The sequence below is a fragment of the Phocoena sinus genome, chromosome 7, assembly GCF_008692025.1.
Source record: "Phocoena sinus isolate mPhoSin1 chromosome 7, mPhoSin1.pri, whole genome shotgun sequence".
Classification (NCBI taxonomy): domain Eukaryota; kingdom Metazoa; phylum Chordata; class Mammalia; order Artiodactyla; family Phocoenidae; genus Phocoena; species Phocoena sinus.
The window spans coordinates 60,847,706-60,866,896 of record NC_045769.1 but is presented as its reverse complement, the minus strand read 5'-3'; the positions used below and the strand labels follow the sequence as shown (position 1 = coordinate 60,866,896).

General features: G+C 44.8%; 1 protein-coding gene across 1 annotated transcript in view; it reads left to right on the top strand.

The window, feature by feature from the left end:
- Positions 1-19,191, top strand: part of RAPGEF4 (Rap guanine nucleotide exchange factor 4) — a 337,054-nt gene that overhangs the window by 53,061 nt on the left and 264,802 nt on the right. The window contains 2 exon segments of the mRNA XM_032638316.1: positions 4,313-4,455; positions 7,102-7,190. Coding sequence (XP_032494207.1) covers positions 4,313-4,455; positions 7,102-7,190 — 232 coding nt within the window.

The window sequence follows — 19,191 nt, the reverse complement described above, 5'->3', positions numbered from 1 at the left end:
TATATCCAATCATGCCACCTTCCTGCTTTGAATACTTCTGCTGACTATTAGACGGAACCCAAGTTCTCCAGCTGCCTAGGCAAGGACTGCCATGCCGTTCAGCTTGCTAGCCCAGTACGTGTTTCACGTGCCCTTCATTCACACTCAAATGAGGCCGTGGCCGGAGGGGTTAAGAAGTGGAGATGGGTTTGAGAGACACTGAGTTGGTAGAATTAGCAGGACATGGTGAGAGAGGACGAGCCTGCTCCATGCACGGCGATAAGGAGTGCAGGTGCAGTGGCAGGTGTCGGAGAGAAGGTGAGTCCAGTTTGAGGTCGCTGTGGAACGTCGCATCCAAGGACTTCTTGTGTGCTTGGCCCTCTACTGAGTACCGTGGGATCTATGAAGGAAGTACCAGGCATGACCTCTGCAGAGAGGAGAATGTATGTGGCATTAGGAAATCATAGGTTCCCAAGAGAAGTGGGGCAACGGAAGGATTATCCCCTGTGGTAGGTTACAGAGGTGGGTTGGTAAAGACGTCCATTAATAGCTGAACGGAATTTTCCCCACTCCGTGAATGACAGAGAAAACATTGCTTTTCATAGTTTCTGTGGCTTAAATGTTTAAACAATGGGGGAGACATTATTAGGACCTAATTTTGGGGTGCCCACAGAAAATCTCAGGAAGAGAGCTTTCATGCTCGTCCCGGGTATCTCAAATTAGCTCTGTCTTTCCAAGTGTCTTTTGTCACTGGGCCTCACACAATCTGGTTATGAATCTTGAAGTTCTTTTGTGCTTGTTTTGGTCTGTATGGAAGTATGTAAGTGCTTTTTTTTTCTGCTGCTTTCAGTTTCTTCCAGAGAGTGTTGGACCAAACATGTTTTTAGGCCTCCCTGGTCTGCCTTCCTAATATGGAACATGCTCTGGGGAGAATAAACAAGGTGGGATGCTGCTTTCCCTCCTGATGGAAGATGGATTCTAATCTCTCTCTCTTTTCCTGTGTAACTAAGTAGAATCCACCATATCAATGTCCAGCCAATTTCCAGCTCATCTGGTCCTTGTGATTCCCCCCTCCGGTTGACTTAAATGTTGCCATTGCTTTGGGCCTGCAGGCTAGTGCCAGCGCTTCTGTAGCGGAGCCCCGTGGGGTTCACACGGCTGCTTGCTGTGGCTGGGTGTTACGCCTGCTTGTGCCAACACTGCTTCCCATGAAGTGCGCTCCTCTGGCTAGAGCTTTCGAGGGTAGCTCTGCCAGCCACTGCGCCTTCACTGCTTGGGAGATGCTTTCCCCACGGACACTCAAAGGCTCTCACTGAAAGTTGTCTGCACCCCTTTATTAACTGCTGAAATTCTAGCACCTGTTTCAGAGCCCCTTGACTTTTGAGAACATGGCTTCTGGTAGGGAGTTGATAAGGCCCTTCCAAAGGGACAAGAGGTGGAAAGAGGCCCTGTGCCCAGTGTGCTGTACCTTCCCTGGTAAGCCTGCAAAGCTCTCAGCTCTTCCGGACGCTTGGTCATCTCATAAACTGGCACTAATGCATCAGGATTTTCCTCCCTCTTCCCTGGGAAGCAGAGCTCAGGCCCTTTGAGTAGAGGTTAATTGGGAGGCCCGCCGAGGTTGTAAGCAGATTCTTTGAATCTAGTTATCTTGGGCCTGAAAGTGTGACAGGGGTGGAGGAAGAGCCTCTCAATTAACCTCATGAAAGCTGTGTCTTAGGTCTTCCCCTTAGTGACAGGTCACCTGCTCATGTCCTCCAAAAATGTGCATCTCTCATGGTGGGATCTGTCTTCTTCTGATAATGTCCCAAGTTCCTTGGACTCTGGCCCGTGTAGTCCTGACCTCTATGTTAGTCTAGGTGATGCTGTATTAACAACACTTGCTCTCCCCCAACCAAAATCTCGGGGCTTCACACAGTGGTGGTTTATTTGTCACTTAGACAGAGTCTCCATCTTGCGGCTGTAACATCTGAAGCACTTGCCTTCTCATCAGTTTCCTAGGGCTACTGAAACAAGAGACCACAAACTAGGTGGGATAAAACAACAGAAATGTGTTCTCTTATGATTACGGAGGCCAGAAGTCCAAAACCAAGGTGTCATCAGGGCCAAGTCCCCCTGAAGGCTCTCAGGAATATCCTTCCTTGTCTCCTTCCAGCTTCTCGTGGCTGCCATCAATCCTTGGTGTTTCTTGGCTTAGAGATGCGTCACTCCTGCCTCTGCCTCCGCCTTCACCTGGCCATCTTCCCTGTGTCTGTTTCCAAATTTCCTTCTTTTTGTAAGGACACCAGTCCTTGGATTATAGCCCACTCTAATCCAGTGTGAGTTCATCCTAATTTGATTGCATCTGCAAAGACCCTATTTCCAAATAAGGTCACACTCATGGGTACCGAGTATTAGGGCTTTAGCATATTTTGGGGGAGGGACACAATAACCCATCACACACTGCAGAGTTGTGGCTGAGGCTGGCCCTTAACAGTTTCACCTCAGAAGTGTTGCGTGCTCGATTTGTTCACAGTCCACTGGCCAGAACATGGCTCCAACATGACTACCAAAGGAAGCCGGTAAATGTCAGGGAACACGTGGGAATTTGGTGAGCATTACCTATCTCAGTCACATCCTGGCCCCCCTCATTTCCTCTGATCCCAGAATGTTCTGGGGCACTTAGGAGGTGAATATTTTCTGTAGAACGTGACATATCTATCAAAGAACAAATAGACCTGGAAAACGGCTCCAAGAAAAGAAAGAAAATAGTTTATATAATCTGTAAAACTATCCCATTTTTGTTTACTTCTCCAGTTCATCTTAATCCAGAAAGTACAAAACGGTGGTCAACAAGTTGGATCTAGTCCATAGATGTTTTGTGTGTGGCCCACACAATGTTAAAGAAATGTGAACAAACGTCTAGATATCTTTCCCTGAACAGCTGAAATACATGACGTCTGGCCCCATGTTTCCACAGAAAGCCAGTGATAAGGAAAATAGCCAATAAGGCCTGCTCCCTGTCGACAGCCCCACCTCTGCAGTTTGCAATTTGTCTTTGCTTTTACCACTGGTTTTGTATAGTAGAGATTTTTTTTCCTTATATTTGGCTCTTTGTATAATCATTTACTCTACCTAATAGGCCCCGGCAGGCATTTGTGTTTGGGACCTCAATTTTGAGTAAGTATAGCCATCTGTAAAGGAGAACTCCTCCTTCTGTGTTTCCGTTACCCTCATGCTACTACCATACTCCCTACACTTCTGATACCAGGTGTGTGGGTTTTCCACACGTTACGCAATTCTGTGACACCAGCTGGCTGTCCTACAATTCAACTCAATTCTGACACTGTCTACCTGGAGATAACATCAGATCCCACAGGTTAAGGGCTCGGTCCCACAAAACTGCTCCCTGCCCACACACACGTGCAACTTCAGATGTCAGCTGCAAGTCCAAGTTGTTATCTGTGCTTCTGACTGATTGGCTATAAATTGGAGGTTTCCACAAACCCCTCTTGGAGTTCCATGAATTTGCTAGAGCAGTTCACGGAACTCAGCGAAACAATTACTTGCTAGATTTACTATGAAAGGGTGTAGCTTGGGAACAGCCAGATGGAAGAGGTGTACAGGAGAAGTATGGGAAGGGGCATGGAGCTTCCACGCCCTCTCCCAGTGCCACTCTCCCCACATTTCCAGGCGTTCACCAACCCAGAAGCTCTCTGAACCCCGCTGTTCAGGGATTTTTATGGAGTCTTCAGTACTTAGGCATGCTTGATGAAATTGATTGGCCATTGGTGACTGAACTCAATTTCCAGCCCCTTCACCCCCACGTCAAGGGGTGCGGCTGAAAGTCCCAACCCTCCAATCACATGAGTGGTTCTCCAGGCAGCCAGTCTCCATCCTTAGGTTACCTAGGAGTTTTCCAAAAGTCCCCTCATTAACATAAACTTGGTTGTGGTGGAAAGGGGCTTGACACCCATTTCACTTTTATGGCTCTTAAGCATTTCAGGAACTGAGGACAAGAGGCCAAATATTATAACTGAAGAGGCCCCATGTGGCTCTCATATAAGAAATTACAAGAGTTTTAGGAGCTCTGTGCAAGGAACAGTGAACAATTTCTTACTGTTTTATATTTTTTTATTGTAAATCACAATATCACACCATCTGCAGTATTAGTGATTTAAGGTGAACAGTTGACAAAGGCCTGGAAATATTTATAATGGTTATAGGGGGATAAATATTTGCAGTAAAATATTTGCAGTTGGTGTATTTGCAAAATTTTAAATATAGTTAGAATAATGCATGTTGACTCAAGTAAGTTCTTTCTGATATAGCCTTGTGCCTTTTCTCCCCTTTATAGACCATTAGAACGATCCAGTGAAGATGTGGATATAATCTTCACACGGCTGAAAGAAGTTAAAGCTTTTGAGAAATTTCACCCAAATCTCCTTCATCAGATTTGTTTATGTGGTTATTATGAGAATCTGGAAAAAGGAATAACATGTAAGAAATGCAACTCCAGTGGTGTGTTTTCATGTATAAGTTTGTGCTCATTTGTGGTTACCCTGTGGGGATGGATAGCAAATGGGGTATCTATGTGCCAAATATTTGAGCTTCAGTCAAAGATATGAGGTTGACATTTCCCTCTCCTTTATTTATTCAGTTCCATGTAGGCATTTTCGTAACTCCTTCATCCACAGCATGTAAATGGTTCTTCCAGGGCAGCCTACTTTCCAGATGGAGCTGGAAGGATGTACTGATTTATACATTCAGCAGTATCCTTAGAAATTCTAATATATAATTATTTTCTGTAACCCAAGAAATATGGGAGCCAGCAGGATATTAAACAAGATAAAAGGTCTCTTAACTAATGATAATAGTAATTGAAAAACTTAAAGCATAGCTGATTTTACAATAGCAATGTTTCAAATTAACCTCAGTGATAATGTCTATTCCAGATGTGACCAAAGGGGTAGGGAGAGTAAAATGATAGGGTAACAGCTGCATTAAAAAAAAAAACCAAGTATTTTCTCATTAAAAAAGTAGTGCTATTCTATCTGTTGGGATGCTTTATACTGCAGTAACAGAAAACTCCCATTCAGCTGGCTTGAGTAATAACTCATACAAGGGGGGAAAATCAATTACTCATGTATAAGCAGTCCTGAGGAAGGATGGCTTCAGGGTTGGTTGATTTAGTGGCTCAATGACATTATTAAGGTCCCAGGTTCCTCCCATCTTTTTTGTTGGTTTATTTGTTTTTGCTCTGCATCCTCAGGTGTTGGCATTTGTACTCAGATTTGTCCCAAATGGTTCTGATACAACTAACTACAGCAGTTGGAGGCATTGTGTGCTGATACACAACGTTCCTGCTGAAGGACTATCTCTTGTCTCTTTTTCAGAATCCCCCAGCAGACTTCCTGTATTGTTTCATTGGCCAGAATTGCATCATGTGCCCATCTTTAAACCAATCACTAGCAGAGATCATGGAATCACCAGGGCTGATTTAGACCAATCATGGTTACCCCAGTGGAGCTAGGGAAGAAATACGTTCTTAGAATTTGGCCCATTAGAGTAGGGTGGGAACTTGTATCAAATCCATGTTCAGTTAAATAGGAGGAAGGGAGGGCATGATTCTGAGTGGGAACCTATCAGGATCTGTCACAACATCGTTGTAGAAAATTTAGAAGACAAAATAAAAATCACCTACAATCCCCAAATCCGAGATCGATATTCACATTTTGTGTGTGTTCTTCAAGATGTTTTCCCATATGCACACGTGCAGAAACAGTCATACTTCTATTAAAAAAAATCATCCACACATGCGGTTTTCAAACCAATATTTTTATTCTTACTGATAGCGGGAACTTCATTCTTTTAGAGCTGAGACTCTGTTTTCTATTTCTTAAGGCCACTTTCAAAATGAATCTTCTGTGATGTGTAATGTGAATTTGATTGGCAAATGATAATGTCTTTGGGGGCCAAGAAGTTCATGAAAGGCAAAGCCCTAACTCTAAAATAAGTCCCTTACAAAGGCTAGAGCTACTCGAGAGGCCAGCTATAAACTCAGCCATCCCACATCTTAAGCTTATCATTGCACTTGGTAGGATACTATTGTCGTTCTTGCCTTTCCACAGCATGTCTCAGTCAGAGAGCTTAGAACAGCTTGTCGTCATTAATTATGGCTCCCAGAAGCTTCCTCTTACGCACTGAGCACTAGCCTTGCCAGAACTTAACTGTCCCACTGAGTTGTCACGTGATTTTTCATTGAGCCACTTGACTTCTGACTCTGTGAGAAGAATTTTAAAATATCAGATCATTCCATCTAGTTATTTAGCTAGGATATTTAAAAGGATAGTTGGGTCTGTATGAGATTTTTGAACCAGTGTTTCAGAATGACTTTCCAAACTACTGGTCTTAACATGGATATGAGAACTAAGGTTCTCTTTAAATAACTTAATGTTTTCTCTCTGAGATTACAAAAGTAAAGCAAAATTAAGTTCAGAAATTTCTGATGAGAATCATTTCCAGAGAGTAGTTAACTCGTAATGCCTAAAAGCAGTGAATTTATAAAATAAACAAGAAAATGGACAATGAAAATACAGTAGTTAAAAATTTTAAAACAGATTTTATTTTTCTTAATCAGCCATTGGTTAGCTTAAAAGGAGAAATTCTATTCTAGAAAGCATGTTGCTTTTAATATAAATAGATTTGGGAAATTGGGGTGGTGAGCTAGTTTTGTTGAATCCCATAGTCTTATTAACACGTACCCCATCTAGAGTAATAATTTTCCAAGAATCACAATACAGTGAAATATATTTAAGATAAATTACAGAGAATACCAGTCAATTCTTCTTACATTCAAAGGATCTTATAGCATTTAGGGTTATCATCCCTTATTGCTGCTCTGTAAATATGAAAGAGTTCTGTTTACTAGAGTTCTACTTCATGGAACGTTGAATAAATAGGATATAGCTTTGTTGATAGAAGAGGGAAAGAAAATTTTGGCATGTTCTGGTGGGAACAGATAGAGGAAGGTTGGTAAGCTCACCTAGGTCCAAGTTAGGCTCACAATAACCAGTGAGAAACTATCAGGTTACGTGGTAAAACCAACTTATATTTGGTCTACTTACATGGCTGTTTCTTTTCCAGTATTTCGCCAGGGTGATATTGGAACCAACTGGTATGCTGTCCTGGCAGGGTCTTTGGATGTTAAAGTTTCTGAGACCAGCAGTCACCAGGTAAGATACCTTATTCTTTTTTTGTCTTAAAGTAAGAGTTATTACTTTTAAACGATACATTCTCTCTCTGTCTTGGATGCCATCAAAATTACATTTTCCAAGCCACTTCCTCTTTCCCACAGTAAGGAGTTCAGCAAGTATGTGTTGAGTTCCTTTATTAAGTTACTCAAGAAACATATATAGTGAATGTCTTCCATGATTTGAGTATGGCGCCAGGTGTGGGAACATGCAATGCAGGAGCACATGGGCTGTTCTCCAGGAGCTTGCTCTCTATTTGGAAAATGCAACAAGGCCATTGCAGTGAGAAACTTTAGTTACATGAGGTGAAATGTGAGCAAAGGGGAAGGAGAAGCAAGTCTTCCGAGGTTTGTCCTTAGATCCTCCTCCGTCTGGTTTCCTGACTTTTCTCCGTCCTAGAAGTGATCCCCTTGTCAGCCTTTTAAGAGCTCCAGCGATGCAGCGGAAACGTGGTCGGTGCAGTCCCCCAAATATCCCTCACTTTTTCTCTACCTCAACTTGTCAAATGTGGGAGGGCCAATAATACTTTTTTTTCTAAAGTTCAGCACAGGCTTCCTTTATCCTAATCAGTCACCTCTGAGGAGCTTGGCATCCTAGTAGATAAAACTCATATTCTTCTTGCCCTCCATCCCATAATATTTGTGAATTTAAAATTGGACCCTGGGCTTCCCTGGTGGCGCAGTGGTTGAGAGTCCACCTGCTGATGCAGGGGACACGGGTTCGTGCCCCGGTCCGGGAAGATCCCACATGCCGCAGAGCGGCTGGGCCCGTGAGCCATGGCCGCTGAGCCCGCGCGTCCGGAGCCTGTGCTCCGCAACGGGAGAGGCCACAACAGTGAGAGGCCCGCGTACTGCAAAAAAAAAAAAAAGAAAATTGTACCCAGAGTCTCCTTTCATATCTGCAGTGACTTTTGCTCCGTCATTATTCCATGCGGCCTAAATGTGCAGAACCTTCCTATTTAGAGCCAAGAACCTCTCATCTCAAAAGAACAGCCCCCTAGAGGCTACCGTCAAGCTTCAGTATGAGAATGTCCCAAGTTTATATTCACATATTCAGGATTCAGATAAAAACTGAAGGAAGAGAATTGGCTAACTACAGAATCAGAAAGAAATATCAAGGAACATCAAAGAATCAGTTAAAGGGACAAATAATCTCCAGCCAAGCACCACGTCTAAGACGGTACTTCTGAGCCTTCTCCGGATGTGGCACACTTCGAACGAGAGAAACATTCATGACGTCCTCAACTTGAGGTTTACATTTTGTAGGAACTTGTGTGTGTGTTGGAGTTGTGGGCAGTTACCATCTAACAAGCGGATGGTTGGTAAGTGGACATTTGAAGTTTGGAGTATAGGTGCCTGTGTTCCACCCATTGTTACGGAAGCTTAGGATCTCAGGCCAGTGCCCAAGTTCTACTTAACCAATAGTGTACCTTTTCTGTGCACCAGTGTATCAAAAGTTCCATGAGAAGCTTCCTGGAATCTGTGCCCGCTAGCCTCAGTGGTACTGTCCCTCTCCCCTCTCTCACAGGGCCAGTTTCCTCTTGGATTTCAGAGTGGCCCAACGGGGGAGGTGGGTTTTGATTCTTGTAAGCTGCCTCCGTTTCCCAGTGGGACCGAGGACAGCTAGCAATTCTTGGATATTTGTTACGTGCTAGGCAGTGTTCTAGCACTTAATAGGTGTTTACTCCTTTAATCCTCACAATAACCCTATGAGGTAGGTCACATTACTGCTTCATTTTACAGGTGAGGAAACTAAGGCCTCAAGGGATTAACTAACTTGCTCCAAGTAACATATCTAGAAATTAGGGGAACCAAGGTTAAAACCCAAGGACTTAGGCACCTGAACATACGCTCTTAGCCAACACTCTGTACTATTTGACTCCGAAGAAACACGATGAAGCGTGTGATTTCCCTCTCTCGGCTACTTCTCATCCTTTCAGGTCACCCCATGTCCTGCATCTCTGCACACCTTTTCCCTGCAGACTGCTGTCCTGGTGGGTCCCCTCCGGCCCTCGTTGCTCACAGCTGCCCCTGATGCTTCCCTTCACCCGGTCGCACTTCCGTGGATGTGCAGAGGGGACAGGACCTAGAAGCGGATGATTTTCCTTCCTCCTCTGCATGGTCCTGAATGAGTAATGATGGTGTGGGTGGAAAGTTGAAAAGAGAAAGGTGAGGAAAGAGAGGAAAGGGAAGGAAGATGCAAATTAAGGAGGAGAAAGGTGAGAAGGCAAGAAATATAAGCAAGAGAGATGAGGAAAGAATTTTAAAAAGCAGAGCAGATGTTCCTAAGGGATGATAAATAGCATCAGCAGTGACGTGCTGACACCTCAGATGTTAAAAGCTGGCATGAGATTTTGATGGTATTAGAATAGTATTTGGCCAGGGGCTGCTGGAGTGTCACCCTGGACCAATTATCTCTCACCATGGGGTGCCAGCCAAGAATAGCTGAGCAATACTTTGTTATTAGCTGTGGGTTCTTTTAAAATTTTAGTAAGTTTTTAACTTTAGATTTTAGCTGTGGTTTTTTTTTTTGTGGTACGTGGGCCTCTCACTGCTGTGGCCTCTCCCATTGCGGAGCACAGGCTCCGGATGCGCAGGCTCAGCGGCCATGGCTCACGGGCCCAGCCGCTCCGTGGCATGTGGGATCTTCCCGGACCAGGGCACGAACCCGTGTCCATCGGCAGGCGGACTCTCAACCACTGCTCCACCAGGGAAGCCCCCAGATTTTAGCTGTGGTTTTGACCTCAGCACCAATGCAGAGAAGTTTCCTGAGCTGGGCTTGCTCTTCTCTTTGTTAGGAATTAGTTTTATACCAAAGCTGGCTTATTGCCTCCTCTGTGTACTTTACAGAGTCCAGCCATAATGTCCAACCAGAGTTTTCTGAATTGATTTGGAGAGTCACTAAGAAACAAGGAAAACACATTGACCTCTACATCCTGCAACCCTCCCAAGAGTAGCCTGAGACAGACAGCCTTCTAGCCAGCTCTGATGGGCAAGACAGGGTTCCAGCCACACGGAGGGAAGAAGCTAAGGAGGATGAGTGAGATGGCTGAATCTTCTCTCGTGGCAAGTTGCTCAAAGGGAGAAACAAAAAAAACCCATTTCTAGCTGCTCTAGCCTTGTAATGGACTCTGGTCTCTGCCCCCTAGAGATGTGGCCACATCAGGTCTATGGGTTAGCCAATCAGAGTAGCATCCTATGTAAGTGAGGGTTTGCCAACAGGGTGCCAACAGGATGCCAAGCAATGCCAACAGGAGATAGATAGATAGATAGAAAGATAGGTAGGAAGATAGATAGATGGATAGATGGATGGATAGATAGATAAATAGCTAGATAGATAGAGACAGATATTTCCTTTAAGGAATTGGTTTATGTGATTGTGGGGACTGCCAAGTTTGAAATCTTCAGGGCAACTGGCAGGCTGGAGTTTCAGGTGAAAGTTGATGCTGCAGTCTTGAGTCTAAAAGCTGGAAACTCAGGCAGAAGTTCTATGTTGCATTGTGGAAGCAGAATTTCTTCTTTGGGAAACCTCAAGGGAGACCTATGTGCTCTCAAGGCCTTCAACTGATTAGATGAGGCCCACCCACATCATGGCAGGTAATCTGCTTTACTTAAAGTCTACTGATTGCAAATGTTAATCACATCTAAAAAAATACTTTTATAGCAAGATATAGACTGTTTGACTGAACAACTGATTACCATAGTTTAGCCAAGTTGACACACAAAATTAACCATCCTATACCCCTATCATGGGGAGCAAAATGAGATTGGGCAATGGGCCATGGGAGGAGAAGCAAGAAAAGACCTGGAATTCCTAGAGACCAGCAACAGCATTGCTAAGTGCCTTCACGTGTCACACTGTGTTAGGGGTTCCGTGGATGTTAACTGTCTTTATCTTTAGTTATTCATGTCCTATTTGACAGGGGCTTGAAAACAGGGCTCAGAGACCTTAGGTATAACTTTCCTGGGGCCACACATATGTACGTGGCTAAATTAAGAATTGAATTCACTCGACATTTCAAAATGAAGCTTACTGGGTTTTACAATAATTCTGTGTTTGGTAAAGGAAGATAAATTTCTGTGGCTTATAGAAAAATTTTGGATACCTCCTAGATGCTTAACAAATACCTATTGGAATGTGAGCAACTCTCTAATTTTGTTTACTTCCTGATTTCAAGTTTTTTTTCCAATTTCTTTCACTTAGTAAGTCGCCATGCATCATATGAAACCTCATGCAGCAGTATTAATATTTTTTGTAGGAAAAAGAACCCACTGCAAGTCGTCACAGTTTTCTGGCTAATTACTACGTTGACCGTTGTCTGCCCAGAGGAGTTGTTAATGTCCACCACTAAGTAGATAAAGCAGAGTCCTTACTGATCTCTGAATGACAGTTTTATGAGGCCACATTTTTTAAAATTTGTATTAAATCTGTGGGTTTGTTTTCCCCCTGTGTATGGAAAGAAAGTTTGGTTATATTGTGGAATCTTTGCTGGGACTAACTGTATCTGCATATTTTTGGTCTCTGCGGACCAAAAATGTCAGTGCTGGAAAATTCCTGGACAGTGGCTTTAGAGGTACATGGCTATAAAAGAGAAGTATTTCCTTCTTTTTACTGCTTGACTTAGCAAAATAAACTCATTTTAGTTTTATGAAATGCAGGCAAGAAAAAAAAAAGAATTGAATTCACATCTGACACACTCCAAATTTCATGTTCTTCCTGCTGTTCACACACGAAAAAAGGTGGGCAGGGGGCAGTAAAAGAAAAAGGAGAAAAGTTAAAAGAGACTAAGAGAGAATTAAGGAAAGAAATGAGGTAACAGCAAAGAGTCAAATCTTCAAAAGTGGTTAGGGCAGTTTCTTGCTAGCCTGCCCCTCCATTTCCTTTCCTCAAGTCTCACCTTGCCCTGCATGCCTCTCTTCTCATCTGAGAGTCAGAAGTCAGAGGAGATGGTGGTGATGAACTGCCAACCTCATCTCTGAGTTGCGGCTCCTCAGTAGGGTTTTAGCTGAGCCGGAATGGTGAGACAAGGGCAGGAATGGCTAATGGTAACAGGGCGCCCACTAGAGGCAGCTTTGTGCAAAGCACTTTACAAGTTTTATTTCACTGGCTACTCCCTACATCGCCTTCCCCATTCAGTGCTATTATTAGTCTCATTTTACAGGTTACACAGCCATTAGGTGTCAGAGCCAGTTCTTTGTGATTCGAGGGCTCACGTTCTTGACCCTCAGGGTTGTACAGGTGCCATCCGGAGGGTGGGAAGGGGAAGGGATAAAGTGAGGGCTGCACAGTTCAGCAATGACGAGTGTGCAGAGAAGCAGCTTTTCCCCTGCAGCTCCTGCAGCCACCCTCCTCATTTCCGATTCCAGCTCAGAACTCAGAGCTCCACGCCTCACCTCCAAGCCCCCCCCGAAGCGTGCTGCTGGGGAAGGCCCGCTTCTCACCCTCTGCTGGGCTGCCCCTGGCATGTGGGCCCTCCTGCACCACCTTTCAGGCCTGGAGGCGCACAGTGAAATGAGCGTGGCCCATCCCTTCAAAGGGTTTCTAGGTTAGAGGGTGGGAGAGGTGTTGATGGGATGTGTAGGGGGTTGAGAGAAAAGGAGGAGCCTGACTTGGATGATGAGGTGGGTGGTGATGCCACTGATTGAAATAAGAAACACATGAGGAAGAAAACCCTTCACAGATTCTGGTACAGTATTTTTATGGCATTTATTAGGTACTATTGATTTGGGGGGAATTTCTTCTGAAAAAAAATCACCCTATTTCTTACGTGTGATAGGAAGATATAACTATAACTTCAAGAATACACAGAGCAGAAGTATTTTATTTGCCTCATAAGTTCATGTTACTTTCCTGCCTGTTTCGATATATTACTTTTTCTCCCTTCCCATCATTCCTCTATACTTCTCTGCTCACCAGAGTAAGAAGACTCACTTCTTGCTCTCTGTGTGATTGGCTTGGCAGGTTCTTCTTGAATTCTTTGGACCTCCCGTGGAGGGTCACCCTTATTTCTCACTGGCCATACACTACGAGCAGAGTAGTATTGAATCTCATAAAGTGCAAAGCATTTCACTTGCACTCTTTTGTTTGAGCCGCTCTGTTAGGTCGACCCAGCTGTGTTGCATCTTGCTTAGGTCACAGGTGAATGAGTTGCCCACTCAGGAGGACACAGTGGTAGCCCATAGAGCTGGAAGTCACCTGACTTCCTTACCCAATCCAGTGCTCTGCCCGAGCCACGCTGAGGTTAGCCACACGAGGGACCATCTGCCTGGGGAGGAGGCTACGGGTACAAAGGGCGCTCCCCCCGGGCGCTGCCGGTACGCATGCATGGTGGTCACGGGGGTGTGTGGCGCCTTCTTCATCCCCTGGGGTCACGCCGATGCCCAACGTTATAACAAAGAAAGCCCTTGATTCCACATTTGGGAGAAGGAGGAAAACAGAAACACGCCGGTAAGTAATAAAATCTTCAGGCCCTTTCCTGGCAGGGGAGGGCGGAGGGGAAAAGCCATGGGGCTGCGGGCAGCCTGATGGCTCGCCTCCTGGTCTTGTTTGGGGTCAGCCCAACCAGTCAGTGTAGAAGCACAATGTGTGCCAGCCGGGGAAGCACGACCTGGCGCACTGATGCTGCCCCTCCCTGTGTCCGCTCCCGGCTCGGGACCGGCACCCTGGGGTACAGGAGCCTGCCGCGCGCTGGCTGGGACCAGCTTCTCTGCCTCTCACGCAGTTAGGCCTACGCTCTGCTTCCCCGCCTTCTCTTCACCTGAGTCTCCCCAGTCCAAAGCCTCGAGCGCGGACCGGGGTAGGGGAGAGACAAAAGCCTCCGGATGAGGAGAGGGACGTGGGCCGTACCTGCCCGAGACCTTCCCCGAGGAGCTGGTGCCACGGTGCTTTCGTTTCTTGCGTTACAGCCTTGAAACCATGGGTGTGCTAAGAACTCTGGGAAGTACATGGATTGTTCCATTCCTGTTATTACGGCGAACTTTTATTAGAGACCGTCCTTGGAAATGTCTTCCTGTAATTTATATTGATCCCACTACTCCGTAAAACAAAACCTACTTGGGAAGAGCTCCTGCCCCTGTGTGTCCCTGTGCGGCTGTCAGAGGCCCCTCTCCCAGCTGCCCAGCCGTTTTCCTGCCTGGCCGTGCGTTGTCTTACCCCCTGAAACTGAGAATGCCCAGCAAGGGGCCCTGCCCACGGACCGCCTCACTATACCCGAGTGTCCCAGCCTGGCTCACGTGCTCGTGTAGCACAGATTCTGCTGGGGATATATCCTCCAGTTCCCAGCGAGACCTGTCCCCACCCTCGGTTTTTTACCTAAGCCGAAGCAGGACGCGCAGGCCTTCAGATGTCCACAGCTGAACTCGAGTGCTCAGGAAGCTGCCTGTCTCCGGTGCCTATTTAACCTAACGGGCTAAAAGCCAGGGATTTTACATTCCCACTGGAATGAATAATAGCAATACTATGGGTGGACTTTTTCATGTTTAAGTGGATTTCAGGTTAGGAGTGAGCATTGGAACAAGTTATAGAACAAATACGGAGCTTAAAAACAATAAATAGTTTAAAAAACCGCAAATACCCAGCTGTGTGTGGGGGGGGGAGGGGAGGGGCCAGCGAGACAGGCTCCTTCTTTTCTCTGCAGATTTTATAAGTGAGGAGCCTCTTTGGCATGGTAACTATTTACATCCTAAAAATAAAGTTTTAAACTAATCTTTACACCAAAAAAGTATAACAGTTCCCCAGTCATATGAAAGAAGAATTTCTGATGGTTGCAGAGCAAATAGAAGTTCATACTGCAAAATAGGGAATGGGATGCTTTATTAATTCATCAAAGCTTTTATATTTCTATAACAGACGCTTATTTAAAGTGTTACTATTTACTTAATGCAGTGCACAATGGTTTAAATCGGACCTCTTTCGAAATCCTCAGAGCCACTTAATTGCTGAGTGACTGTGAGCAAGTTAGAGCATGTGTAAGTTAGAGATACTAGTTCCTGCCTTACATTAGTTAATGTATATAAAGCATTTAGTACGAAGCTTGGCAAGGAGCAGGGCTTCCGTGCTTTTTTATTACTACTTGGAAAGAAAAGTTGGTTGCCTAAAGTGGAATGCTGTTGGTTGCAATGTTGTCATTTCACCACGAGAGGGCAGTGCTAGAATAGAAAAAGCAGGAAATGCACTTGGTATTCGAAATGGCAAGTTTAACAATGCTGTTCAGCCATTTCATGGGATCAGAGAATGGGGCTGAGCTTGGCCTTGGTCATCACTTTATTCATCTTTTCATCAGTCTCTATAAAGTTGTCTGGCGATTTTTAGCCAAATTTTTGGAAAATGGTCTCTTACTGGTTCTCTCCCCAAAGTAAAATGTGCTTTTTTTTTTAAAAACCCTCTGTCTATACAACAAAGATGTTTTTAAGCGTTGCATATTTGTTTGTAAAATTTGGAGGATAGGCATGTTTCTCTGTCATGTTGCTTTATCTTTCCCCGTCTTTGTTTTTGTCTGTCTGATTCTTTGGTTCATTCTCATTTCACCCCATTATTTTCAGACCTTGCTGTCATTTGGAAACATTTTCTGAACCCACTTATCAAGCCAATAAAACCTGAAAGGTGCCAAGTCTAGAGTGGTTGTTTGTAATCTCTTACTACTTGTCTGTGCTTAGGTCACACTCTGTTAGGATCTGATCAGAGTTTGTTTAGCATCCTGCCTGGGGCATCCGAGTACTGTATTTAGTTTTGTTGCATGTAATTCAGGGTTTGGGCGGAGGCAAGACAGGGCCACAGTGTAGTACAGACTGGCTCTCTGCTGAAACGGGGCTGGCCTCCCGGATTTAGTTATCAGATGCTAATGCGAGTCCATTCTCACTGAACCTTCCAGCAGCCAGCTTGCCTGATCTTGTGCTGTGTCCAACACCGATTCCAGGGAAGTGCTCTCAAAGTAATAGAGCTTGTCTTTGCTGTTTGTTAGGAAGAAAAACACATTTGTCTTAGTATTTTGCCTTCCTGCTTGGTAGTAAATCCTTAAGGCTGCACATACGCCCTAATGTCTTGACAAATTCAGACACTAGGTTCCATTAAACTTCTATTTTCTAAAAGGACTTGAAGCACTTCGTAAATTCCAGGACTAAATTCCAGCTTATGAAATAAACTTAATGGCAAGTGTTGCCTATAGGCCTAAAATAAAAATTGTAAAAATACTTGCTTTGTAAAAATTTGTTTCAGGGTGTACACACTTAAAGGACCAGTTTGTTCCTTGATGTTAACCCAACATGTATCCAAAACAATAAATATGCGGTGAGACAATTAACTTCTTGAGCTACTAATAAGGAAGTGAGTTAAATATGCATGATTAAAAATAAGATACCCCTCTGGGCTTCCCTGGTGGCGCAGTGGTTGAGAGTCCGCCTGCCGATGCAGGGGACACGGGTTCGTGCCCCGGTCCGGGAAGATCCCACATGCCGCGGAGCGGCTGGGCCCGTGAGCCATAGCCGCTGAGCCTGCGCGTCCGGAGCCTGTGCTCCGCAATGGGAGAGGCCACAGCAGTGAGAGGCCCGCGTACTGCAAAAAAAAAAAAAAAAAAATAGGATACTCCTCAAAGTTACAGGGCAGTCCAAAAATTGATGTACTTAACACAGAATTCTTCTAATGTATTGTTTTAAATTTCATCAGAATGTCTAACTTGTGTAAATTAGATTTCAGCTGCTGCTCATAGACCTCATGTGCAAGGTCCGTGTTTATTAGCTTGGATATCAGTGACACATAACCGTGGACTTTCTTAACACCATTCCTATGTCCATACTGTAGTAATGTTCATAACGAAACAAACAAACAAAATGCCTCCTATGAGAATGCCTACTTTAAGGAAACCCAGTATACTGTAATCCAGACATTCAAAGCAGATAAATTAAGGGGTGATTACTTGCAGTGCAGAAGGATTCTTTGATTTACAGCAGGACTCTTCAGAAGGGTTCCTTTGAATACACGCTCCCCCAGAGAGCTGAAGTGTTTTGCAGATCATTCAAATCACTTGACATCCGGACTGGGGGACAGAGAAACTTGGAATTTAAGTGTTGAAAAAGCCATCATTAATTGGAGATGAACGCAAAATGAATAAGAGATTCTCTGTTACTTAAATAGTAGAAAAATACACTTTGCTTTTTAGACATGTAGATAACCATATTTATATACATGTATAGGTTAAGTCAGAAATATTTTCAATTTTTGATGGAGCACCTGTGTGCCAGGAACCGTATTGGACTATCTATCACGTATACTGAATTCTGCTAATAATCGAACGAGAAAGATTGTGCCCATTTCGTAAGTGAGGATACTGAGGCTCCTGGGAGCATTCTACCCAAAGCCCAGGATTAGTAATTGGCAGAAATGAGCTTTCAATCTGGGTCTGCAAGGCGCGTCCTCTTCTCCCTATGCTGCCTCCAGGGCACTTCCCGCTCGGTGTGAAATGTGGAGACTCTGGTGCCTCCAGGTGTGTGTGCTTTGCCTGACGCTCCCTGCCTTCCAGCAGGGCCAGATTGTTGACACCTTTGTTAACTTACCTAACACCAACTTTTAGGAGCAGAAGTAACCAGACCCTACCTATTCTGCTGAAACACATACCATACCAAGATATTGCTCCTGACTTCAGTTGGTGCCCACCTGGGCAGGAGGAGAACCTGTAAGCTGGGGGCTGCCCACGGTGGAGGTGGGCACCTTCTAGAGGGCATGTGCAGGTGCTCCTGGGCAGGAGGTGGGGGAGGACGCAGGAGGTGGAAGCAGCACAGCCCCCAGGTGAGCAGGTGAAGGGCTGAGGCAGGTCTAACATGATGGGTGGGGCCTGGTGATGGGCAGGGGGGCAGGAAGCAGGCTCCGTGATGGAGCTGGGTGGCCAGGCTGACGACGAGGCCCGGTATTAGAAGGGTGCCAGAGAGGAGCCAGGGCCTGGGGAGTGCTGTCACAAAGAGGCAGTCTACCACTTTGAGAAGAATTAGGATACCGGCAGGTTATCGGGACAGAGACGCAGAAAGATAGAAACCCAGTTTCTCCAACTGATGTAGGAGCTCCGTTAGTAGACCAGGGCACAGGATCAGAGTGGGCAAAGCAAAAATGCAGATGCGATTCTTAGTTTCTGGCTTTGGTTGCTTGCATTTCTCCTGAGTAAGGGGGTCAGAGCCCCAGCCTGGAATAGATTTGATCCTCTAGGTGAGGGTCAAGTGGGCCCCAATGTTGGGATTAGAGGGTTGAAGGGGGAGCAGTGCCAAATGTGTGGTATTTTTCTGGTGATTTGGAATTATTAGGTATTCAATCTGTGAATTGGCTGATTGAGAAAAGAACCTGTATGGATTAAATTAATAATCAGTTTTCCTACTGAACCTTAGAGGTTCTTAAATTTCATATAATACGTTAGGAAGTATATGGGAAGTAATTAGATTGACTAGTTTCTAGCCTCAACTCTTCTACCTGTTAGCCACACTTCACAAATTACTGAATATCTTTGAGCCCGATTTTCCTCAACCTATAAAATAACAATAATCCCAGTGTTGCAGGATTGCTTCAATACTACCACCGGTAAGAATATCTTTATTAAGCATTTCTCTTGAGTCAGGCATGGTGCAAAGCACTTAAATACGTTATCTCCTTTAACTGTTGTGAAGAATTAATGAGACATCATAGTCAAGACGCCTGGCCCAGTGCATGGTATATAGTACTCCACGCACACACGTGGAGATCCACGTGAATACTGACGCACAGGAGGATAAGTACTATTAAGGGTGACTGGGTAATTCAGTTTTTAGAAGGTGGGAGGAGTGATCAGGTGGACTCACAGATGAGAGAGAGCTGGATCCGATTGCAGGAAGAAACCAGGTATCATCAGTAATGTGTCATAGGTAATTCTTTTTTTGAGAGCCCATCACTGCTAGTTATGTAGTAGAATTGGCCTTGGAGACCCAGGATGCTTTACTAACACAATGAAGTCTTCCCAGGTGTCACCCAA